The following is a 27143-nucleotide window of genomic DNA, read 5'->3' as shown; positions in this document are numbered from 1 at the left end:
AAACTACGCAGTAACGTTATATGAGAATTACTTGATGTGAAAAACACGAACTGTGGGTTCGCCAACATTGAGCATCTTACTAAGGTCGTACAATTTTATGATCCTTTTAGTTAAGATCACATGTGTGAAACCATGCTGTTGTTGCTAATTGCTAGCCTCGCCAGTTCGTGTTTGCTGGCGGACGGGGCGGTGTATGACTGGACGTACAAGAAGCCGGGCCCCGAGGCCACAGACGCCCGTCTGGACGGACACGTCGTGCGGCGGTTCGACTACGCACACAGCGTCCTGGCTTGCGCACGGGCCTGTCTACAGCTACAGACTTGCAGGTGGGCCGGTCTCTTTCTCCCTTTTACATCCACACAGAAATAACGCACACAACGTGACTCACACACACATACATTTGTACACGTCCTGGCGTGCGCACGGGCCTGTCTACGGGTGCACTGCAGGTGGGCCGGTCTCTTTCTCTTTCACACATGTACATACCTACAAACACACAGAAATAATGCACACACATACATAGGTACGCGTACGATACGACCCTTCCAGGGACCTGTGCGAAACTTAGACGTGCAGGTCGGTCGATCTAGATCTCTCTCCTCATCTCTTTCACCCGCTCACGCTCTCCTCTATTTCCTTCCTCCCTTCTCTCCTTCCTTCACCACTCCGCCATCTATATTTAGCTTCCCTGTTGCAAGTATTACTATTTTTGACGGTTACTGCTGTACCTTCATGGATAAACATGATACACAAAATACAAGTCGCTTTTGGCGTTGGAAAAGAGCGCTAGCGGCTCAGATATGTCGGGTAAATTTCCTTGTCTAAATAACACCTAAATATTGGGTATGTTTGGTCTTTGAAGTTTGCTAACCACCAGTGAGAATTTCCCACAATTTATCTTTTAAAAATTCTATATTTCAGTTCCTACAACTACAACAAGGCAGAGACCACGTGTGAGCTGAACGCCGAAGTCACCAACAGTTCCCTCCTGCTGGTTAACGCCCCCGGGTATCAGTACTTCGGTCGGACAGATATCGTTCCGCCAGAGGTGCGTTGCAACTCCAAATGAACTCGACGTTAACGTTAGTCGGTTAAAAATCAACCGCAAAGCTATGCAATATGATGCTAAGACGCACACGAACATATCGCGAATACTATCAGCGTATTTGTAAAGGTAGAAATAGATTTTGAACAGTTGTCATTTGACATTTCCCTTTTAATCTATCTAACGTTATATATTTCATTCTTGACAAGTCTTATGCTATTGTTTTACTTTACACTAGCCATTGGACATGATCTTGCAATAAAGTTATTATTTTCATTATGATGTAAAGAGTGTAAAATACTGACATGCCTTTCTGGTCCGCTAGGAGGGGTTGCCGGCCTGCGCCAGTCGTCCGTGTCTCCATGGCGGCATGTGTCAGGAGCGCCCCGGGTCGAACCCGCCTTACTACTGCTTCTGTGCTGCTACTGAATACCACGGGCAGCAGTGTCATGAGGAAGGTAAGGATTTGGACGGGATTGAAAGTCTGAAAGTGTCTACATCTTATACTTTCTCTGGGAAACTAATCATTCCAGTAGGCTAGTATGTACAGATATAACAACCGAAAGTTCCACTACAGTACCGTAACGATTCGCTACGAAGTCCCAAAATTTCATCGTTTCAAGGTCTCATATCATGAATACAAATTCACATACTAAATATCAATACAATCCATTTAGATCTTCTCTGGTTATACTAGTACTGTCCATCCACAACCACACATATACAGACACATATACAAACGCTACCGAAATGTTACCTTCCTGGCGAAGGTAATAATAATCAGATCAATCTGCAGGAGACTAATTCATTGCACTACAAAACACCTGTGTTTGTTCTTTATCTGTATCTGTATCTATATAGCCGGTATAACCGCCCTTCGGCGTAACACACCAGCTTCGTTGTTGCCATAGACTAGGCGTCTACAAGGTTTGAATGGGGAATTTCCCCTTCAGAAATGTTAGTCCGTTGGACTAAATATTAACATAAATCTACAAATACAGCAGTTGGTTTGTTGGTACTTCAGCACCAGGGTCAGCAACAATATGAGGTACGCTGGCAGCTCTGTCGGCTTGTTGCAGTCTCCAAGTAGATGTTGAGCTGACAGATTGTAGCGTCTTCTGACAGCTGAATTTCTCTGTGGGTGGCTGTTAGAGAAGTGGCAGTCAAGTCCAAAAACATAACGACACATCTGCTTGGTCGGCTACTTTTCATGGTGGCACCGCTTAATCGAGTTACTAATGGACGAAACAAAGCCGTTGGCAGATGTGACCAGAGGATTAGTCACTGGAGTGCTAAGCTGACCTCTATAGGACATTATAGCAATCGCGTTTAGATCGGTGGTTACAGTTCACGACAACAAGTTATAGAAAATAGATGTGCAGATGATGTGTGAAGATATTAGGCTGAAATTTCGGAGCGTCTTCTGACAGCTGAATTGCTCTGTGGATGGCTGTCAGAGAAGCGGCCGTCCAAAATCTTCCACCTCGCAACATCTGCTTGGAGATTAAGGTTGTTACCTGTCGCACATACATGGTGACAGCTTTAATACAATTGTTCAACACAGATGTCATACGAACGCTTCAGCACCAATGACAGCAACACACTACTGTCGCTTTGTTACTAAGGCAACGATTGGTTTAGTATCCCGGTGCTAACCAATAAAGCAAAAAAAATCTCGAATGTACATATCTGTGACTGACTGAAGCCTGTAGCTATATTACAAGATATTCTGCAGATTCTGTTTCGTACAGATGCACATACATGTACAATATACACATGGGAGAATCTGATTTGTGTCTGCTATCACTGCATTCAAGGACACAACTAACAAGAGGCATTCGTGAGATGCGTCATGCATAAGTCATTGAAAAGGTCATAAAAAGGTCATCAAGTACTGAAGTGTTCTATGCACGATTTCGTGCATATAAAAAGACCATTTCACGCTTTAGAAAATGATCAATTCAGACACACTAAGCAGCTGTGTGCAATGTGGCGTGGTACGCCTGTCAAAACTTATATCTCCTGCCTTACAGTTGGCAGGGATATGCCTCTGTATTACTTACGAGACTTGTAAATACAGCATCAAACAGCATTACAGACATGATTTTAAGGTGGAGTCACACCTGCGTATATGTTTAAGTTCGTATGAGGCGTGCATGGGAGTATTTGCCTTCACCAGGCTCCACAGGTCGTTGGAAAAATAATAGAAATTGGACAAACGTAAACAGGTAACATGTCAGACGTGTTAGCTGGGTCGCTAACCATACTTCTCGGTCAGCTAATTCATCCGGCATGTTATGTATCTATATTTGTCCAATTTGTACTATTTTTCCCGCGACCTGTGGAGCCTGGTAGATACTAAGAGCTTCATACGCACCTCAAACTGACTTGAATATATACTATTATATACGCATGTGTGACCCCACCTTAAGTAACGTGTAATGCAATGATGCTTTACTAATGTTTTCTTGGAAAAGAGGATATGTCCTCAAGCTGTGGCGTGTGAGTAGTTTCTCCGAACTGTTAGGTACGTTTCACTTGAATTCAAGTTTCAAGGCTAAATACGGTGCTACAACGTAAGTCTCATCGATGTAGAGAAACAGCTGGGGTACTTCATGGTGGTACTGTCCTTGGTGCTGAATTGTTGCGCCGTGAGTACTGTACATGTTCATTCATCTATACGGAACAGAAACCCTGCATATCTAGGCCTATAATATAGGTATAGGCTTCAGTTGGTCACAGATATGTACATGCGAGGTTTTGGCCTTCTTGGTTAGCACCAAGATACTAAATCAACCGTTGCCGCTATGTATGTGCGCCAAGTAACAAAACCACAGAAGTGTGCTGCTGTCCTTGGGACTGAAGTATTAGTGTTTGGCCCAGAACCCAGAGGTATCGGGTTTGAATCCTATCATTCTACCAATCTTGTGCCCTTCGGAAAGGCACTCTACACGACTTTCCTCTTTCTACCCAGGTGTAAAAGTGGACACTAACCCACTCCCCACATGGCCTGCATCGTATCATGTTGTGTATGTGACACTGTTAAAATAAGTTGAATGAAGTGAGTTAAGTGCAGTCCCACATCCCACATTGCCCTTGTTTGTCCAAAAGTAAATATGATTTTAAAAAGTTCTAAATGATTGTTCATTGAGAACGATAGATAGGTGTCACACGGCAGGAAAATGGCTCACCTGACGATTCTGCAGCTCAAAAGAATCATTTTCAGCCGTGATTCGACTGGTTTCCTCTCCGTCACATCGCGATATATTCAGGGGTCGACCGGTGTTCATAGATATGATCCCAGAGTTCCGTGCAATGTAATATGGTTAAATATAAGCTCAATCGGTGTCAATTTTGAATTCGTTGACCTTCTGCCGATGAAGAACCTTGTCCTGATGCTGTCGGTAGTGAGGCACCATCTTGACGACCAGTTTAAACTGCTTATGTTTCTATTCAGGTTAACAAACTAAGATTCTATTATGGCGAAAAAGTTGGAATTCAAATGCACGCTTGGCGCTGGTTGCATCGAATCCGCATCAAATGAAAACGACCTCGCCAAGCTCGTTACAACGTACGTAATCATTAGATTCTTGCAGAAACGGAAGGTGTCCCGCCGCAACCAACATGTACATAGATCTGCCAAGGACGTTATATCTGAACCTTTGTACGCAGGCGTAGTTAAGTGAATGTGTTTTTTATACATCTTCAATCATATCGGAAATGTGCAGGAGGATCGCAAACTGCAACTAGACATCCGCCATTTCCTGTTAGACTCATCCCTTCCAATCATCTGTACATTCATTCATTCAAGGCGTATTCGGAAATAGAGAGAGAAATGGTGTTTGACAAGGAGGAAAACGCAACAGTAGACCAGACAGATTGGCTGTCAAAGCAAACATGTAGTACACACTCAATAGGAGGACTCACTTGCCTTCACTCGTAAACTTATGATAGAGAGCAGTCTCGTGGAGACTGAAGGAGACAGAATCGAGACAGTATTGATAAGACACAATAAAATAAGATGTTCTCCTTCCCCACAAGGGATGCACAGTATCGTAAATGATGGTGCCATGTCCCTGTTCCTCAACAGCATGTCTACTTATGAATTCAGGTTTAGGTTTTGCTGCTATTACAACAATAGGAACGAATGATGACACCCTATCTATGATGAGCTGTGAAATACATACGGGGCGTCTATTTGAGTGCCTCGATATTTTTAGCCTGAACAGAATACCAGAATCTTGCGAGCTCACCTATTCTATCAAGATATCATTTCGGCATTATATCTATTTTTAGAGTATCCTCATGTCATCAAGGATAGGTCATACATGTATACCGACCTTGTAGTTGTAGGTATAATTAGGCTATTCTATATTGATCTATTTATAAGACACCAGCTGGTTGTATTCGCTTTCACTTTGTACGTTAAATTGCAAAGTTTCGTGCAAGTCTGCTCAAGTTTCGAGGTTTCCATGTTTAGCATAGGTTTAGCATAGATTTTACCAATGCGCCAATGTAATGAGGAGGTCTGGCTGTTTCTATATATTCTAAGTTTGATGATAAGGATAGTTGTTTGGTATGTTAAATTACTATTGGGATCGTGCTAATGAAGTGTCATCTGCTATACGTAAACACACAAAGGCACGCGCACACACACACATACACATGCATTCACACGCACAAGCACATACACATACGCACACACACATTCACATATGTACATACACTCACATTCACACCGCGCACACACACAAACACATACGCACACACATGCACAGACACAAGCGCGCATACATACAAATACACACACGCACAAACACACGAACATCAACACACTTACTTTTCTGTCTCACGTATTGACTATGGGAGGATCGCTGGGAAAACAATTGTCCTTTTTTTCCCCTTAGTCCTTGACGGTGGTTGGGGTTCGTGGGGTCCGTGGGGCGCCTGCTCGGAGTCGTGTGGGGTGGGGTTACGGGTGAGGCAGCGGAGCTGTGACAGCCCCACCCCCACCCCCGGGCGTGGAGCCGGCTGTGTGGGTCCGGTGGAGCAGAGGGGCCAGTGCAACAAGCAACGCTGTCCATGTAAGTCTGTAACGTTGTATATTATATGTAGAACTGTAAAGCTAGTTAACCTTTATCCGCGGGGGAACCTATATCCGTTGTTTTAAGACCAAGTATTTAGTGAAATCAAGTCGACAGACGGTAGTTTCAACTAGCAATAATTTCAAAGTATTGCAGGCTGGTACCACAGCCTGTCGCCTTGATATCCGATATCCCAAACTTGATATCCGAAAATCCGAATATCCGAAATAACGGATATAGGTTATTCGCGCAAAAATGTGAAGTAACGTTAACATGATTGACGACACACATCAAGAATTCCCCTTGTGCTCTCTCATTGTGTGTGTGTGTGTGTGTGTGTGTGTGTGTGTGTGTACTTGTGTGTGTGTTTGTGTGTTACAATACTATATGTTCGGATGTTCGTAGGGCGCACTGTTTCCTTACTAACATCCATTCTGGAGACCCGTTAAGTGTTACGTGTTGAACGACGTTGCGTTGATTTTTCACGACATCCAGTTGATTTATTCCAAAGCCTTTAACAGTAGCTAAGTGACACTTTTATCACTCCGGCTCCTGGCAGTCTAAAACGTCGAGTGCCGAATCAAAGCCTTCATTCAACCATCCATCAAACAGTGAGCAAATGTCAAGTCCGTACTTTTCAACCACTCAAGAAAGCCGGCACACAATCATTCATCAGAAAATGTTGCTTTTCAGGGACTTGTGAGGACGGGTAGATTTTGACTACATTGTTTGGTACCATTGGAGATAGCGAAGGATTGACGTGTAGACTTTCATATGGTCTTCTGGATAAGCTCCGCCAGAAACCTAGGCCTGTCTAGTGTCGATTGTCTCACGGTGGTTTCATTTTTATACGAATTTCCCAGAACCGCTGCTCGTAAGGCTTTTGGGTTCCAAGAAGGATACCGCAAACAGTCGGGAAGCCTGACTTTGCTGGGTGTGAAGGAACAATAACGAAAGCCAGTGTTGCTTAAGGCAAACTTACGGAATCCTAGAAACCAGTTCGATTGACTTCCTGTACATGTATGTATAGAGTATGTACCAGGTAGAAATATATTTTCGATGAACAGCAGGAAAACAGGAATTCAGCAACTTGTTAGTAGCTTTCCCTTTATATCTTAACAATACTGTTGGCTAAATGCCATTCTCGTTGTCCCATATTCACATGTACATGTACACAGAAGTAAATGCAAGCAATCTATGCAACAATTACAATGCAATCGTCAGACTGAAATCGTTAATCCTACTACATATCAAAGATATCATGAAGTTAAGGATTAGAATTATTAACAATTTAAAGCCGATCGATAGAGAATTTTTATGTTTTACACTCCTGATACGTCCCCAGTATAAAAAGATTATTGAAACATATCAAACAGTTTAACTAGTCACTGATAATATCAAAACACCTAAAACACAATATCTAAGGAACAATTAATATAAACATTTCATTCCGGTTAATATGCATATATATATGTAGCATGGAGAACCCGCTATGTCCACTCCACATATATATATATGGACCCAAAACAATCCAATTTTGCCTTCGCAAATAAAAGTGTACATGTTGTTTATATGTTGTAACGATTTCACACAATAACTGGCATGATAATCAAATACAGTAGTAGAAGTCTGTTTTTATGGTTTTGAAATAGACTTCCGTCATTCCATGAACCGTACACAACATTTAAGTCAAATTCTTTTGACGAAAAAGCAAGCCATTAGTACATCAAATTTTTCTGTGTACAGTGCACAGTTTGTACTTCGTTCTCAGGATAAGAAAAATATCAAGAAGCCATATCTTTACGTCATATCACAACTTTCAGTTCTATTTCTGTCATATCTCAAATAAAATTTCTTGAAATCTAACCATTGATCATTCAACATACGCGTTTCTCTCAATGTCAAGTTGTCACAAATGTTGGACATAGGAAACATGACTTTATTTCGGTCAGTGTCCTGTTGGCTTACAAACAGCCTCTTCGTAAAATATCCACTGTTCCGTCGTGATTGTTTGATAACTCACCAGTCAAAGTTTCTTTACAAATCTGCCCTTTACAAATGTGGCGTCGGGCGTGGCGTAACTGGTAGAGCGTTCGGCTCGGAACCTAGAGGTTCTGAGTTCGATCCCCGCCGTGCCCCGCCCCGACGTTGTGCCCTTGGGAAAGGCACTTTACACGGCCTTCCTCACTTCACCCAGGTGTAAAAATGGGTACCTTCTGTCTGTACTGTGTATGTGGCACTGTTAATATAAGTTGTCCTCGTCTGTCCAAAAGCAAAATAGAAAAAAAAATCTGCCTCAATATCCAACAGGAGAGCGATGCTTCCCGTTTGCCAGTCCTTTTCAGATACACCAAGGCGCTTCTTGGAAACAGATTGAAGATAATCGAATTCAGAATCATAGAACAGTTATCAAAGTATGTTATAATTGTCCGCACTCGAGCAGCACAATACGATAACACACCTGAATGTGTGTCAACATTTCTGTTGTGTGTTGTCCGTCTCTACACCTTTCCGTCTTTCCCGTCAGCTATGAGGGACCTGTCGCACCGACCCCGTCCACACTGTTTCCCGACGAACTTGAGTTGCCATGCTTATGCACTTCTGCGCAGACGCAGATCACGTGACCACCGTTGTCGCTTTCAGTTGATGACGTCAAAGTGTTCTCATTCTTCTCGACAGATGAAGTTCTGTTTCTTTGACATAATGTCTTCAAGTTGTCCGTGCCAGACGCGTCAGTCTTCCATGCGGCCATGCGCAGAGGTGATCTGTCACCCACGGTATCGGAACCTGATGACGCGTCAATTTTCGTGCTCTCTATGACGACAACAGACCGCCGTCTTACCCAGACAGGGCTTGGCATTTTGCTGCCGTCACTTGTCTCTGCTAATGACGACACGCTGTAGAACTGACGCCGTCTCTTCTCACTGACAACGCCTTGGTCTCGTCCGTAAGCTACGTCACTGTTAAGGCGTTTGAAAGGATCGTCGTGAGCCTGCTCCTTTTCCAGAGCGCCGAATTCGAAGACGTGTTCGGAGTGTTCTTCAGAGGACGTCACGTCGTTCTGTGGCTGATGGCTTCTCCACGTCGGTGGTTGCAGACGACGGAAAGTCTCTCCGTAAGAAAACATGCTTCTCCAGGGAAAGTCTGGCGACAGGGGGCTTGGGATCTCGGGACGACTCTGAGTGATAGGCGTTTCTGGCAGCAGTACCTGGACGGGTAGACGCGAACCCTTTTCGTCGTTAAGTTGACGCCGCTGTGTTCTTAAGGCTGCGTCGTCAGGGCGGCTCCAAACGTCCTGCAGCAAAGACTCGCGGTTCGGGGGTGATGAAATGAAGGCCCACTCGATGTCACAGATACCAGGATCGGATCCTCTGACGTTTTTCAGCCTCGAAGCGTCCACATCTGCCTTCTGCTGGTTTCTCCTCTTCTGGACCCATTGCAGCCGCCACTCCAGGATTCCGTCGCGGAAGCACGGGTACAGAATGAAGGCGATCCCCAGGATCGGTACGATCGTTGCCACGCACAGGATGCTGATGGCATCGGCGGTGGAGAGCGCGTGCGAGGCGGGTTGGTCTATCTGTGACAGCGGAGCCCCCTCGGTTTGGGCGTACACCAGCGGCGGGTGCAGCGCGCCTGTGATGGGGACGTGCGGGAAGGGGGAGACGGTGGCGAGCGGCACGTCTCCCGGCGGTTTGACGCCCTGCTCCGCTGGTGTCGGTAACGCGCGCGCAGCCACGGCGAGTCGGCCCAGCCCGCAGTCTCGCAGGACACACTCCGCCGTGACAAGCAGGACGAGAACGCACCTCACCATTAAGGCACCCATCCTGGCTGTCTGGCACGCTATCATCGCCGGAAAAGTGGAGATTCTCCTGACAGGCGCTGGAGATTTTTACTGCTGTTTTGAGCGAGTTGTCAATCTAGATGATTTCTACCGGCGCTCGAGGCTGAGCTTGCCTTCGACAGTCTCGTTGACTGCAGAAATGGTTTACTTACAAAGATGTCTTCTCGGCGACGTGTGCTGAAAGCAAATGAGGACACCAGGCGCTGGTGAAACCCAAGTGCGCCGTTAAATTGTGTTCTGTGGCCCGTCAAATCGGATCGTCACTTATTAGTGTCGCTGTATAGATGACAGATATGTTCAGCATCACCGTAAAAGGCACGTTCGTAACTCCGCGTATCTGGCAAATAAAGTATCATGGAACGAATTGGCGGACAATCCTCCCTCTCTCGTTAAAAAAAAAAGATTACTCCCAAGACGATGCGATGCGTAGTTACTGGTCCAGGGCCGTTTCTTCTTCCGAAGTTCTTGAGAAATCAAACATACGTGTAAGCATCATCCAGACAACACGACACAGCGAGCCGGCTTCATGATCAAGCACACCAAGCCTTGCAAGTCTTCAAAGCTCCTGTTTTCCATTCTTGCTTTCTGAAAGAAGAAAAAAAGCCTAAGATGAATATTCCTGGGAGTATACATGTACTTGTTTTACTCTCGCCGCCGCTACACTTGAGAAAACCATTCCTTCGTCACCGCACTTGAAACCTCGCGTTCTACTGTGAGCACACCGTCTTCTTATCTCTCCTGAAGTCTCAAGTATTGCACAACCCAGTAAGGCTGGCTGAAATCTAAGATGAAATTGAATAAATGGCTGGAGGAGTTTTTCTATATATGGGACCCAGACGATTACACGCAGGCCGAGCCGCCCTGTTCTCACCACCGTGTTAAGTATGGTTGAGAGGCGTTGGATTGAAAAATGGTGACCTCAGATCTCCCGCAAAGGACAAGATGGTTTGGGGAACTTCAATTGAGGACAACAATGGCGTATAATATCTTATGATTAGATTATAACAGGGACAGGGGCATTGGATTGGAAAGCGGTGTTCTAAAGTCCATCATTCTTATCATGAGGAACAAGGAGCCTTGGGAAACGTTCATTGAGGGCAATGGTTGCTTAACCGTAGATTATAGGATGATCAACCTGACTGAATCTTATCGATAAATGAACTTGCTATGTGGGGGCAATGTGGACCACTACTGAGAAATGTGCAGCTTTTCACCCCGTTAACACGTGAGGTTTTGACTTCCGTGCGACCAAAAATTTTACAGATCGTTCAACGAGTTTCACTGAGATAAATAACAGTTTGTTCTACTTTTTGTGTCATCAGTTGTCTTTTGAATCACAATTTTACTTCTGGCATCATATTCCAACTATGAAATCGAGGGTTATAAATTGTAGAAGTCCAATTTCTGTCGCTCAGCGAACGCCACCTTATGGAAAGTGGACCTTTCACAAGCGGCGTTAACGCGTTGTTCGGGTGTGAGAACGTCAGTTATCATTTACTTCTCGCCTCAGGGAACATAATTTAATAAGAACTGCACGCAGAAGTACTCTGTCAGCATAGAGTCTCATTTCCTGTTTCTCCGTGAATTCGATATACACACGTACACACAGATGTATCTAATTTTTCCTTCGTACGTTATCTGTCGTCTGACACAACATCTTTCAGCGATGCTGCAATATCGAAACTCATGTATACTCCATCGGTAAGTATAAAGTTCACACCAGTCAATTTAACCCGTAATAAACATCCCATAGCTAGAGACGTGCTCGCTCGGGTGTCCTTCTGTCTTGCTTTCTTTCGTTATGTATACGCGATTATTACCTTCGCGAAGAAGATTTTGCTTCAGTTTTGTTCCTGGTTGAACAGTGTAACTCAAGAAGCTCCGCATGTATCGGATTTGGTATGAGGTTAGGTCATAAGGCATCGAAGAAAAGATAGACCTTGGACCCCTTGGGTCTAGGGGAAAACATAGTTGTGTTTCCTGTTTCCCTACTCTAGGAAAACCTGCGACCCTAGACTTTTTTCGGTAGGCAGGGGAGTCACATAGCTTCCAGTTAGAACTTTATTCAGCCTGCTTCCTATTGAAGTAAAGATGCTGCTTGACATTGAAAGATACTTAGTGTCCTCGTGGCTACCAGTTTACTTTGTTCATCTGTATTGTAATATGTATCAATACAGTTTTGGCCAGCCTAAAAAAAATATTAAAAAAAAACGATAATCCCTACCTACCGACCCTATTTTTCCAAAAATGAAACAGGAAACACAACATTTTTCCCTAGGCCTTGGTGGGTTTCCCTGTAGCTGCAGTGGAACGTCGGGTTTGTGTATTTTTCTAGCTGAAACTTTTCTTTGAGGTTGAAGAATTGAAAACTGGAGTAAACGCGTCCATAGAGCGATGCTATGTAATGGTGCGGATTTAGACCAGCTAGGCAAACTATCTGCCTCAGACTATGATGCATTCTCAAAGGATTGTAGTGAAAGCAGGGGATTCTGTAAATGACGCTGTAATCATGGTAACGGGCGGGCTGTCACGTTAACGTGGTAAATGGCATGTTGGTAGAGAATGGTAAAAGCGCCATCAGTCATTTCTGCATGTTTTCTTGGATGATCAGAACTCACACGGGATCTTTCACTCACTCTCATTCTCTTTTAAAACAACAAATCGGAAATCCCCTACTATATATATATATATATATATATATATATATAGAGAGAGAGAGAGAGAGAGAGAGAGAGAGAGAGACCACTATTACTTTAGAGAGATATTACTTTCAAGCACACTCTTGTATAAAGCTGTTTCTAGAGCAATGAAAGCGGGGAGCACTCAGGTGACTAATTGCCAATGTCACCCGCACATTGTGTTTTACGATTGTGTTTCACCAGCGCGCGTGTTCTATGTCTGGCCCGAAAGCTTGAAATGCAAATACGCCCAACAAGAGTCTATCTTTGACATCGTTATTGCTGTGGTACATATGTGCCACCTCGGGAAAACACTGAGGCAACTGTTGCATTTTGGCAACGTTCCATTTTCATCGTTCAGTCTGTGAAAGCTTATAGTTTGAGCGCCCCCATATGTCCGATGATAAATCCTCGTATGGTTGAACCACCACCGTTCCACTCCCGAATAGCCCCTATTGTTGCACGTACATGAAACAGATCTTTAGATTCTTATCTTAATTCTCCCCCATGGATTCCTCGATATTTTAACATGCGTCACCCTATATGACCTGAGATATGTGTGCTGAATCGCTCAAAACATTAAAAGATCACGTACGCCTTTCATAATGCCATTGTGCGGGTTTGGGTGGTTAAAACTAGCAAACCGTGTATGACAAATTCATTAGTATAATGGATCTTTTTGCGTCTGAGATGAAAGTCAAAACGACGCGTTATCACCTGCCTATTTCACATTAAGTGAAAACGACCCATTGGTGCATATGGATATCTGTCTTGGGTTTTTCCACACCTCAGTTCTTCTAGTAAACGATATGATTATATTATAAAAACAAAGGTATCTGAGACTCACCTGTTTAGAGAAGGAGACCTGACACCTGTAACAGTCGCAGACAGACTGTGTGCACGAGAGGGGTTGCCGCTACCCCTGCACAGTTGATCGATTTTGTCGCAAGACCTCAGCATGTACCACGGAGCTGTAGAGCCGAACGCAGCGAGACCTTGTCGTGTGAGAGACACGTCAAGACGTGTAGGCTGTCACCGCTACTTCAGAACAAAGGATGACGTCTTGTGAATATAAATCAGTTTCAACAAGTCTTTTAACCTGGTATCCAGCCGTATTATATATTACAGCCCAGTATTTCTTCTGTCCTCTATGTAAATACGCAGAGTATTAGCAGCCTGGTAGGACAGAGGAGGCTCGAGAGCTATAAATAAACATAGATTTAGACAACTGCCTTACTTTGCGATCAGCTTTTGAGCAGGATCTTGCAATAAAGTTATTATAATGCGGCTGGATACCAGGCTACGAATCTTGTAGTGCCCATTTAGTACGCGTACCAATGAAATACTAGTACCAATGCCGGCGGGGAATACTAGTATCTGAACTATAGGCGGAATAATCTGTGGATTCGATCACCGGACCGACTCGAATAATCGTTGAAATGAAGTCCTTATCGAAACGAATTTGTCAGAATTTGTTGCTAGCCTGTTGCACCGCCGTTAGCACCGTTATAATTGCCTCTTTGGGGACCTAAGGACAATCGCGTGGGAGGTACGTTATAAAATGACTCTGGAAATTTCCCTCTGTTTCCCGCGCGTTTTGGCAAGCCTTTCTTAAATTATGGTACTTTAGAAAGGTGGTGTTTTGAACACTATTACACAGAACAAGTTCTGCTGTAGTACAAAGAAAGACGATAGGAGCCAGAAATCTAAACATTTCTTTGATAGGTCAAGACTAGGGGTGGGTACCGGTACAGCGCACCGGTACAAAACCGGTTTTTCTTATTGGACCGGTCCAGAAAAACCGGACCTGAAAAATTAGGTGGACCGTATGTTGGACCGATTAGAAAATTAACAGATTATTTGATCAGGCATTCACACGTTTTGGCGCTTACAGGTGGAAGAAAATAACAAGAGTGAAGTAGTTCAGAGTTTATAGTCATTTCACAGTTTTACAGTCAATGGTATAGGTGCAGTTAGCGGTTTAATTTATGATTTTAAGACAAAAGTGTAAGTCTAATACTCCACCAAACAGATTTATTTGTAGTGAAAATAAAACCGTCACTGAAATGGACCATTGGTATGACCGTATGAGTCATACAGAATCAGGTCCAGGTTCAGGTCCGGACCTGGACCTGATCCTTTGGACCTGAACCGGACCTGGACCTGAATTTTCTGTACCGGCACCCACCCTTAGTCAAGACCTTGGCCTAACCGCAAACGGAATTTCATGACCGAACACTGAACATTACAAACGGTATCGAAGAAAATAGCAATTAGAAAAAGACACTAACGAAGGGAATGACATACGCATACCAGTAACGTCTACTGAAGCCACAGTTTTCTTTCAGGAAGGAGTAAGGTTTCACCTGTTTCTCCAGTCGTTCCAGGAGCGTCGACCATTGTAAGGACAAAACAGACGCCATTGCTATGGCAGAACTCACTTGCTGCTGAACTCTCCCAAGTCGCTGTTGAAAATATTCTTTCCCTTTATAAGCGTTACTTACCTTCTTGCCCTGCCGTTAGTCCTAGAGTTGAACCTTTCAGACAATCAACAAAATAACAGGTCTCATTTCCGTAAGTAAAGCCCGGTTCCAGGAAAAAGATTGTATAACTACTGCTTGTGACACCAGACTGTTCGCACCCCCCACTTACGCCCCATTATACTGCTCTCTAAGGTTATTGATTGTCACAGTTTGTCCCATCCTTGGCCGTCTCTAGGTCTGTCTACGCCGCAGACGTCAACAATTCATTCCGTTTAATTCATTCCATTAGGCAATGTCGGTTTCATTATATGGATGACGACATCCCCTGGGAACCCCAAAACTGATGCGAGCGTGCGAACAAAAAAGTTTGGCCAAAAAAGTTGCCTTCGTGATATGGTCAGGAAGGTTGAACAACAGACTAAGGAATGTCAAGATTGGCAAAGCTACTGGCCCTGATGGTATCTCCCCAAGGATTATTAGGGAATTCTCCTTTGAACTGTCCCAGCCTTTATGTGACATAATGAACACCTCCCTGTGTCAAGGTGAAGTACCGGACATGTTCAAGGATGCTGATGTTGTGCCCATTCCAAAGGAGATGCCACCGCGACTAGAGAAGTTAAGACCCATCTCTCTAACACCTATCTTTGCCAAAGTGTGTGAAGGAATCGTACGTGACTGGTGCATGCAGGATATCCTTCCTAACCTGGACCCTCGGCAGTTCGGTTCTCTCCATGGTTGCTCAACAGTACATTACCTGACGCGTCTTGTACACAACATCCTTGAGGCATCAGACAAACCAGGCTACGTGACAACACTTGTTCTCACGGACTTTTCCCGAGCATTTGATTATGTCCACCACCAGACCGCCATTTGCAAGCTACTTGACCTTGGTGTCCGCCCGTCCATCGTGCCCTGGGTGAGCAGTTTCCTGTCAGGTCGGCGCCAGCGTGTGAGATATCAGGGCACAGTCTCGGACTGGCAAACTCTGACGTGTGGTGTGCCTCAGGGAACGAAGTTAGGACCACTAGTTTTTCTAGCCCTGGTTAATGACGCCCTCCCAAGTCACGAAACGTCTTCAGATGGGTTTAAGTATGTCGATGACATGTCTGTCTCCGAATCACGACATGTGTCTGCGGCACCAAGGATTCAGGACGACATCAATGGCCTGACACGTTGGACTGATACCAACTTCATGGCCCTGAACCCGTCTAAGTGCATGGTGATGGTGTTTTGCTTCATGAGAAATCCTCCACCGCCGCCAGTAATCACTGTTGGGCCAACCCAACTACAGGTTGTCCAGGCAGCACGTGTCCTGGGACTTATCCTCCAGAACAACCTCAAATGGACTCAACATGTGACCTCAATCGTCACCAAAGGGAGTAAGAGACTCTATATGATAAGAAACCTGAAGAAACACGGACTGGACATAAGTGACCTTGTACTCGTCTACATCGGTTTCGTGCGGCCTCTTCTTGAGTACGCCTGTGTCATCTGGCACCCCGGTCTTACCAGAGTTTTGTCATCGAAAGTCGAACGCGTGCAGAAGAGGGCTCTGAGAATTATACTCGGACGGGAGTACGTCACTTACGACAGTGCACTGAACACTTCGGGTCTTTGTCGACTGGACTGTAGAAGGGACAATCTATGCCTACGGTTTGCACGAGCTCTTGTCAACTCTGAAAGATTCAGTTATTGGCTTCCATCTAGACGAGGGGATACCCATGATAGGTCTCTAAGAAACAAAGACAAACTCTCTCACTTCCGGTGTAGAACTGCTCGTTTCGCTAATAGCACATTACCGTACTGTGTAAAGCTGCTGAACCAAGACTAAGGGTAATTTGTGAATACTAGCGAATCTTTCTTTGTATAGTAACTGACCAGTAATTGTAAACGGTAGATGTTATGTTGTGACTCGATCATTTTAAAAGTGTTAACTTGAGTTAGAGGTTGAAATACTGAGTGTGAAAAAACGACAATTCAGCCATTTGTAAATGTGCTGCAAATGTTTTTTAATGTCAATGGCAATAATAAACCATTTCTCTCTCTCTCTCTCTGGCTAAACACAAAACTATACCAAACAATTCATTTTCGTTCTTTCACATATTTTTCTTTGACATTAGAATTGACTTTGGCATTCTATGATGTTGGTATCCGTTTTCATTTTCAGCTGTTTTGTACAATTTACAGTATAGTTGAAAACTTTTTTTAGAAACGACTGAAAATTGATGCGCGCGCGGATGTCCTCCATATAATCAAATCAACACGACCTTACTTTACTCCCACACAGTCTCAGCTGGGTAAAATGCTGTCTGCTTGAGAGGCATTGTAGTGATGAGCTTCATGAAAGGTCAATCTGGGGAAGATGTGTCGCAATTAGTGAGATGCTTACTTCCTTATCTTTTTAGGCACTGTGCCCAAAAAGCATTTTGGTGGAATATTGTATGCCTGGATCTACAAAATGCATTTAAAGACATCGTGTTAAGAGCCCCATGGACAACTAAGAGAGCTGAAAGTAAGAGTACTTATTAGGCAATATTCCGCCAAGAAATCTTGGTGCTAAATCGAATAGTTACACGCAGGCAGTTTCAACGAAAATATCTTATCGTCGTCATTGCCGATGTCATTTTCCGTTTATAGACTACTTTGATGAAGTCGGCAGTGTCCTATCTTTTGTTTCCTCTATTTGAGCTGGACGTTCCCTCTCTTGTATGTATACAGTCTTGAATGATGTATATGTTTGTCTCAGAAGAATATTCTACCAAGTGATTCAGTGATAGGTCTTATATATTAAGCGTGTTCCTTAAGCTTGAGTGCAGCAATACTGTGCAATTTCCTTTGAATGTTTAAATGGATAACGTTAAGTATCTTCATACTGACTTGTGGAACATGCAGCGAACCAAAAATTTCAAATAGTAGCTTTCCAGTCTGCTTAAACTTATATGGCGATATTAATAGATTTCGACAAACGACATCTCGAAGAAATTTCCAAAAATTCAGACTTAAAAAATGTTGTTGCACCACGGGTTCAAGCAAGCTTTTATCATATTGCAAATTCTGTATGGCCGGTCGTCTGGACACAAAACGCACGACCTAGCCATCTAATGTCAGTTATAGTTTACACAGTTATGAAAAGAACATCCGCACTGTTGCTGCTAGCCGAAACTGAAATCATCCTCCTGCTCCACTGGAATACGAAACCGTCCCCTTCCCCTACAGACAGTGTTTTCTTCGCATCAGTTAATCTGATTTTCAAACCCCCAGAAAATGACAGGTTTGTAACTCCTTGGTCTCACCTTAGGTTCAGGTCAGATAGTTGAAGTATTCGTCATCCTGTTGCCCTGACAGGCCTCTCTATATATAAACCAGTCTCCCGGGTGAGTGTAGATTGGGGATTTTGTGAACGCAGGCAACCAAGGACGTGAACGTTAATGGACCGAATGAATCATTCCTGATCGGTGGGTCGCTATGATTCTTTAAATAGTGCCCTTTCACTTGCTTAAGAGTATGGGACATAATACAAAATGATTTACTAGAGTTGTGTGTACGTTTTTGACATCTTTTATGCGAGAGGGAGAAAAGCGAGATATGTGCTCATAAATTTTGTTTTTCCAGTTTCATGTCCTAACACAACCACTCGTATTTTCTTATTTTACGGTAGTGTGTCATAAGAACGGCTCACAAGAAGTTTTAACTTATAGCAACTTGTTCTGTGTGTGTGTTTCTCTCTCCCTGTCTCTCTTTGTGTGTGTGTGTGTGTGTGTGTGTGTGTGTGTGTGTGTGCTTGTGTGCGTGTGTGTGTGTGTCTTTCCGTCTGTCTGTGTCTGTGTTCCTCTCGTTGTTTCTGACATAAGTGAATTCTTCCATCTCCGATCTCCCTTCTTGTTTTCAGCCTGGTCTGAGTGGAGTCCTGTAGGAAACTGCTCCAGTCACAAGGTCTGCGGACCGGGACGTCAGGACTACATCCGGGACTGTGAGCGCGGAGGCACGGTGGATGTAGACCCCGGATGTACAGGTCCCACCAACACAACCTTCCCCTGTCAGTCACGGCCATGTCGAAGTAGGTATTTACAATGTACACTACTTGAATTACAACTGACTTTCCTGACAAAAAAGGAAAACAGTGCAATCACTCTTTCGTGTCTAGTTTTCCTACTTTTCATTTTATTTTGTTATACCCCAATTAAAAACGGACGTGGTGGACTTGTTGGTTACATTTTCCTCCATCAGTACATGTATTGCATTTAACTTTTTGTCCTTGGATAACTTTACTCTCCAATCAATGGGCTTTCTCGAGGGTTTTCTCTCAGTGCAAGGCCTACTTCTGGGCACTGAACTAGCACTCACTGTAGCAGTTTCTCTTCTCCCTACGTCAGATCAAGCTTGACTCAAAAGGCGACACAAAGGCCTCTCTGAACATTGTCTACCTCATTTAGGCCGGAATGGTTTTGATCCAATCACACCGGGAAAAACTTTCTGCTGACTTGGCTAAGAGCGACCCGTCTCAGTATCAGAAAGCTAACGGCAGGTGAGAAGGTAAACGGCCCCACTTCGCGCCTCTGCTTTGATAGTAGAAGAACACCTTCTGTCCTACTGCAGGTCCAGTCAGACTCCGTGCCGGCCCGAGTGTAGGGGAAGGAAGACTGGAGGTGTATGGCGCCCAGGAGAGGGAGTGGGGGACCGTGTGTGACCTGGGCTGAACACCTTCGAATTCTTTCCTACTGTAGGTCCTGTCAGACTCCGTGATGGCCAGAGTGTAGGGGAGGGTAGACTGGAGGTGTATGACGTCCAGGAGAGGGAGTGGGGGACCGTGTGTGACCTGGGCTGAACACCTTCGAATTCTTTCCTACTGTAGGTCCTGTCAGACTCCGTGATGGCCCGAATGTAGGGGAGGGGAGATTGGAGGTGTATGACGCCCAGGAGAGAGAGTGGGGGACCGTGTGTGACCTGGGCTGAACACCTTCGAATTCTTTCCTACTGTAGGTCCTGTCAGACTCCGTGATGGCCCGAGTGTAGGGGAGGGTAGACTGGAGGTGTATGACGCCCAGGAGAGGGAGTGGGAGACCGTGTGTGACCTGGGCTGAACTGAACATCTTCTGTCCTTCTGCAGGTCCTGTCCGTCTCCGTGCCGGCCCGAGTGTAGGGGAGGGTAGATCTAGACTGGAGGTGTATGACGCCCAGGAGAGGGAGTGGGAGACCGTGTGTGACCTGGGCTGAACTGAACATCTTCTGTCCTGTAGGTCCTGTCAGACTCCGTGCAGGCCCTAATGTAGGGGAGGGAAGGCTGGTGGTGTATGACGCCCAGGAGAGGGAGTGGGGGGCCGTGTGTGACCTGAACATCTTCTGTCCTGTAGGTCCAGTCCGACTCCGTGCAGGCCCGAGTGTAGGGGAAGGGAGACTGGAGGTGTATGACGCCCAGGAGCGGGAGTGGGGGACCGTGTGTGACCTAGGCTGGAGTGCCGTCAACAGCGACGTGGTGTGCCGCCAGATGGGGTTCATGGGGACGGCGGTGGACAGGGGTAGGTGGAGTCAGGGTTGATACACTCTGGCTTTACGTCATATTTCCAAGCCGTTTATTTTTCATGGCAAAAAAAAAAGCTGTACCGAAGTCAGTCGTTATTATCAGCTGCGGCCAGTTCTGTAATGACCAAATAAATGCCGTATTAAAGTTGCACAAAACATCGTTCATGTATACATAGAGTGTCAACCTCAATGTCAAGGTCAAAGAAGACGTGGTAGACTAGAAATGAAGAATGTGTTGTGACATCGTTGCACCTTCCTAACCACTTAATTTGCATGCATGCATTATGAATGCAATTTTTTTATTGCCAAACTTTAAAAATTCGTACTCCCAGATGCCATCTATAATCACATTAACATGGCCTAAGTAACAGAAGATCCTGTGATTCTCTTGACAGACGGAACTCTCCGCCCGCCCATCGCCTGCTCCACTTCCGCTGTAGACTTCACAGAGATCGAGTTCACGTAAGACATCCCACATTTCTGTCATGACGAGGGAAAACTTGCCATTATCGGAGGATAGACAATGTTATGGGATTTCTTTGTTTGTTTATTGAGATTACCATCAGACTTTACAAGTAAAATCTATTCATGTTAAAGTCCAGGGTAAAGCGTTTTTTTTTTAAATAAATATGTGCATGGACATTGTACATTGCTACTATAATGCTTATTGCATGCTTACCCAAATCTTATCATGGACATAATTTGTACATTGCTACTATAATGCTTATTGCATGCTTACCCAAATGTTATCATGGACAATTTGTACAAGATGTTAGAGTCGATCTCAGCGCAGTGTTTGAAGCCAGATTTATTAGTTGCACGTTGTTCTAGACAGGCTATGGTCACGATTTATAACATACAGATAGCCCATGTGAACACAAGTTATGAATACATGTATACGGAATGTTATTATCAAGCAGTGTTCAAGTTTCAATTTGTCTTTCCCAGCGTCCGCTGCCCGGTAGGATGTGGTGATGACTCCTCCACAGTCTGGGGTACTGCGATCTACACCACTGTAAGTTCTTAGTAAGCACCGATAAATACCACCAGAGGAGGGTGGTGATGTTATCTTAGCAATTATATATCGCATGGATTGCCAAGAATGTTGAACATTACATTGCATACATCTGTACTCTTAGCTGACATACAATACGTGTACAATAACAGGTATCCACGAATGACTATTTGCGTCACTATAACGGATATATATATATACGTCATAGATGGTAGCATTAGACATCAAAACCTTTTTATGTAATAATGGTATAAAATGCTCCGTGAATAATTTCATCACGTAGGAATATCACTAGATCTAAACACGGCGCGTTATTCACAACCAACATATCTACAATCACAGCAGACGTTTCGGTGACCGTCTGCCACCTTCTTTAGGGTAATATTATACTAGCTGGTTCTATTTGCAGCTAGGTGTCGCTGCTTACAATGCGGTCTCAAACGTTAAGGATTGCCGTATATGCACAGAAATCACACAAAACGTGAGCAAAATTTGTCATGAGGATAATTTGTGTATATTCCTTTGTTAACTCTTTTATTTTTGTTTCCGTAAACATCCCGACCGGCTCCCGGTTTGGAAATATGACCTAGGCCTTACCGGGGATCCCATATTCCCTCTCCAACGAGGGGAGAATATGGGCGCCCCGGTAAACTAACCAGGCTGATACGCAGGCTAGAAATGTACGAGGTTAATATGTACGAGGTTAATATGTACGAGGTTTATATGTACGAGGTTAATATGTACGAGGTTAATATGTACGAGGTTAATATGTACGAGGTTAATATCATGTGCTCTTCTTTCTCACCCAGGACTCCAGCATCTGCCGTGCCGCTATCCATGACCAGAGGATTTCGAACAAGGTTGGCGGTGACGTCACCGTTCACATTCTTGCAGACAGGACCGAGTTCACCGGTTCCAACCGCTCAGGCGTCCTGTCTCTCCCGTTAGTAACTTCACTTGTTACCTCCTTGAAAAATGGAGTCTATGTTCTAAGAAGAATTTTTGTATATGTCTGTCTGTCTCGAGATAACTCAAGAACGGCGTGTTGGTGTGTTGGTAGGATGTGGCGAAAACTGACTGAAACTGATTAGATTTTGGTCCCCCTAGCGGCTTCCCTGGTACTACAGTGGAACTTCCGGTTTTGATATCTCTTATTAAAGCTATTTGCACGCGAAAAAGTTCTACATTAAGACAAAGCAGAAAACGCTAAAAAAATTCTCAATATCATAACTTGATCGTTACAGAAACTCAACCGGTTTCACATTTATGTAGAGCAGAAATCTAAGTCGTTTTTCCAGACTTTTCCTTGCATGATGTACTCTCATGATGTCATACATATGAAACAATCAGCTTCAATTAGCATTATTATCCTTTACGATACCTGTGAAAAGTGATCATGTCATATGTTTTACAGATACAACAACTTTTATCGAGCTATGTACTTGTCTGGTAAGATAATTTTGTATCTTTAATTTCAAGCGATGCCACATTCGTTTTGGGTGTTCCGAATACGAGAGCGTATACACGTAGCCTGAAAACATCGTTCTTATGTTTCTAAATATTCTATTTTTAAACATCCGTTAACCATTCTAAAATTTAGATATTGGCACGAAAGGAAATATCCATCTACCATTATGGTGACCTCAATACTAGTACCCGAATACCACTCGGCCTTTTCGTTGACGTTGACCAGATGTCATTGATGTGTATGGCGATCATAGAAACTACCTTCATAATCAGTTTCAAATAAGCAAAATAGGCATGCCTTAAAATAGCGATGTGTGAAGTATTTGCACCTTGTAAATAAGTAACTGCATTGTTTGGAACATAGAAATTCCGCAGTTGGAGTAGTATGAATGGCAGTAACAGTACACTGTGATAACGTCATAAGTTCATATGATCAAAACTTGACCTTGGTGAAATTTATCCCCAGGTTACACCGCGATGACGTTACCGGCAGAAGACGTTCCCATCATGCTCTCCGGTGTGACGTGTACCGGCGCGGAGACCTCCCTGGTCACGTGTCCGCACCAGGGGTGGCGGGAAACCGGCAACTGTGATCACAGCATGGACGTGGTCGTGCACTGTCAAGGTGCGTCATAGCTGGCAGAATTAGGCTGTATCTAATTACATGTCAGATGATCATAAAAAATGCATCCCCATCTTTTTTGCATTTTTTTTGAAAAGCAATCAAAAAAGTGCTGGCTGGGAAAAATCCATTCTTTCTACATGTATACGTAGGGCGGTGCCCCTCACTTGTCTATAGCCCTTATGGCACACAGGCCACTACAATAGGGGACTAGTCCACTGGTAGTGGAACATGTTACTTGTTTTAACGTATAGACATAAATATATACATATATACATATTTAACTTGTTTAAATGTATAAAATGTATAATTAAATAGCTTTCTATGCCCTTTTGTCTCTATAACAATGAAATCATAGGTCGATGAAGGTTAGACATCCGGGTAATAAGATACGCTAAATACAGCAATTACTCAAGCAAGTGAATATGATTTTGGAAACGGCCAGACGTACGTGTCAGGCAGAATCCACTACGAAAGTCAGTGACCGTGACAGACGAAATTAAGGTAGTGGATTCTCGCCTGAAACGTTTGGCCATTTCTAAAATCATATCCAGTTGCTTATGAAATCATAGCTGTACTTGTCGCTGTATTTTTCAGTTGATGGTGCCTGGGGCGCGTGGGGCTCGTGGGGACCATGTTCCACTGAGCCCTGCGGAGGAGCCGGGACCCGAGAGCGCCAGCGGGTCTGCAACCGCCCGCCACCGGCCAACCGCGGGCTGCCGTGCGGAGGCGACGCCGTGCAGTCCCGGCGGTGCTACAGGGACCCATGCTGATTGGATAATAGAGGTGTTGACGTGCTACAGGGACCCATGCTGATTGGATAATGGTGTTGACGTGTTACAGGGACCCTTGCTGATTGGATAATAGAGGTGTTGACGTGCTATAGGGACCCATGATGATTAGGTCATAGATCGAGGTGTTGACAAATGTAATGTCACAAAGTAGCATAGAAATACGCAATCTGATCAATGTAATAGGTCCCTTTATTACCTACCATAGATCCACTCGATATGGTCGACTAATATCGTGGTACTAGTAACTGAAATCATTGTAATGTAATGTATATTTGTAGTATTAGACTATAACTTTTGTTATCTATACATTGTCATGCGTATACATTGTCACCGAACGCAATTGTTGCACAATAAACCATTATTGTCATTGGTGTTGATGTGCTATAGGGTCCCTTCTTGATTGGATAATAGAGGTGTTGTCGTGCTACAGGGACCCTTGCTGATTGGATAATAGAGGTGACGTTCTACTGGGACCCATGCTGATTGGATAATTGCCATTATTGTACATTTATGCTCTATCGGGATAAGTACATGCATACAGATACAAAGGTCGTAATAAGGTATACATGGTGACATTGGGATGACTCCTAACACTAATCTAAAACATGGACTCAAAACTACTCTATTGCATTTGTTCTGCTTCTTCTCGATTTTTAGTGATGTTGAAAATGTAGTTTCAGATAAATCAAACCTCGTAAGAAAAATGAATTGTTCAACGCTGGACAAAGAAAGAGGTGTAGACAGTGGAAAGCGCGACTACCATAGGCATGTCATGTAGTGTAATGTTGCACTGTAATAGGTTACCTCCTTGCAATGTCTTTAAACCTAGCACAAACGCGGAAGGTGTTTAAGTATATGTATATGTGGCTGAGGTATCAAAGATCTGTGATATTCATGTAAAGACGCATAGGATTTTGGTCGATCTGAAGAAAAAAAGATAGATAAAGCTAAGCACCGGTACCAAAGAATTGCATTGTTGTGGCCTGAACCAGTTTTCAGTACTAATAAGCAAGTGGATGGAGAGAGTTGGCACTGTAACGTCTGCAGTCACTAGATAACCATATCATGGAGACTCGGTACTGTTTACATTCTTTAATTTATGGTTGGTTTGAAATAAATTGAAAGTTAACATATTTTCAGTGTATTGTGTATGCTTGTGTGTGATGGTGAAGCTTTCTGATAGTATTCTAAGCAACAGAACATCTGTTCACCGACTATAGAGCCATTTGAGAGCTATGTATGGAACGTCAGTGAAACTGAAATGTGACAAAAGTGGCCGAAAAGCTCAATATTCAACAGTTCATTATTTCCGCTCTGATCTGGTTAAGTACGTCTCAAAATTAGAAAGCCTATGCTATAGCTAGAGCGGTTTATCCATGGTTAATTCCTGGTATCAAGATGGCCCGGCTAGGCCTCAAGGTCGAGAACAAAAAAGGACGGGTTATGGTTTAGGTTGTAGGCATCGTAGTATCTCCTTGTTCTATCATTTTGTGGTTTGGTGGCCAGATATCGATTAGACAGCGGATGAACAGCCAAGTCAAAGTTGTAATACTAATAGGACATCAGCTAAAAACTACAAGCAGATGTTAAGGTGCCGGACCGTAACTTCTGGGTGGCGGCCAGACGTCTCTGACAGTCCCTTACCCCATGTAAGCATATGAACAGTTGAGAAAAAGGTAAAAGCTGTTAAAGGAAAACAGATATGATGTCCACGTATGCATTTAATCTACAAATTACGCACAGAACACATGGATACGCTAATGTAGGTGGCGCTTCGACGGGAGGACATGGTGTCACATGGCCTCTACGCGGATCCAAAAAAAAAACGCCCTTCCATGAAAGATAGTGTGTTTGAAGGTCATTCTAGATGTATGTAAATATGTTACGACCTATTTGGAACCCTTTTTCCTGTCTTCAGGCCTACTGACATGTACATTTCACCATTTTACAAATAGGAACGACATACCCTATCAGAGCCCAATCTGCAGTACCGCTCCCGGCCGCGACCAGAAAAGTGACTAAGACGACCGTCAAATTGCCAAATTTCGGCATTTTCAGGAATGGGGAAATCGTGAAAGGCTCGCATAGGGTTTTAAATTCTTAAGGCTTCTTTGCCTTTGTTTTCAACAATTTGACCATCTGAAACTAAAAATGGCAATGTTTCAAACATTTCACAAACAAAATCACAAGATATTAGGTCACAGATGACACGTTTTCCTTAACATTTACCAATAGAAGAAGTCGCATGTACTCGACCTGTACATTGTCTTGTTTTAAAGCACTTTCACATCCAAATTTCATTTCTATCTATGAAACAAAAAGATGTTGAAGCAATTGAACGGTGTTTCTGTCTGTTTGTGCATCGATAGATGCAATGTTCCGTTCAAAATGCAACTTCAGATAATACTTGTGGTTGCAATACAACGGTCGACAGGGGGAGCAGTTTGATTGGGCTATGGGCTAAAAAGAGCGTTTGTAAACTTTTCACTTCTGATACCTATGTCACAATCGTACCTTATGCAAAATTTATATCTATCTCATTCCAGCTCAAAAAAGAACAAGAAACAGTCATGCCTTCAAATACCAGAGTTACC

At 43.9% G+C, this 27143-nt stretch overlaps 1 protein-coding gene across 1 annotated transcript; it reads left to right on the top strand.

Moving 5' to 3' along the window:
- On the top strand, window positions 1-25682 carry LOC118432024 (SCO-spondin-like). The gene is made up of 12 exons (XM_035843509.1): window positions 1-326; window positions 922-1048; window positions 1371-1503; window positions 5953-6129; window positions 19021-19188; window positions 20483-20647; window positions 21047-21113; window positions 21600-21666; window positions 22476-22609; window positions 23081-23115; window positions 23600-23758; window positions 24353-25682. The coding sequence occupies exons 1-12, from the start codon at window positions 121-123 to the stop codon at window positions 24526-24528; spliced, it is 1614 nt and encodes a 537-aa protein (XP_035699402.1). The 5' UTR covers window positions 1-120; the 3' UTR covers window positions 24529-25682.
- The last annotated feature ends 1461 nt before the right edge of the window (window positions 25683-27143 follow it).

The sequence above is a fragment of the Branchiostoma floridae genome, chromosome 15, assembly GCF_000003815.2.
Source record: "Branchiostoma floridae strain S238N-H82 chromosome 15, Bfl_VNyyK, whole genome shotgun sequence".
Classification (NCBI taxonomy): Eukaryota; Metazoa; Chordata; class Leptocardii; order Amphioxiformes; family Branchiostomatidae; genus Branchiostoma; species Branchiostoma floridae.
Note: the sequence above shows the minus strand (reverse complement) of the source record. Positions and strands in the feature narration are given on the sequence as shown.

Excerpts from the sequence above, each read along its gene's own strand:
- LOC118432024 (XM_035843509.1), top strand. The coding sequence starts at position 121 with ATGTGTGAAACCATGCTGTTGTTGCTAATTGCTAGCCTCGCCAGTTCG. Across the intron at positions 19,189-20,482 it reads TCAGTCACGGCCATGTCGAA|GTCCAGTCCGACTCCGTGCA; the intron begins GTAGGTATTTAC and ends TCTGTCCTGTAG. Across the intron at positions 21,667-22,475 it reads GTACTGCGATCTACACCACT|GACTCCAGCATCTGCCGTGC; the intron begins GTAAGTTCTTAG and ends TTTCTCACCCAG.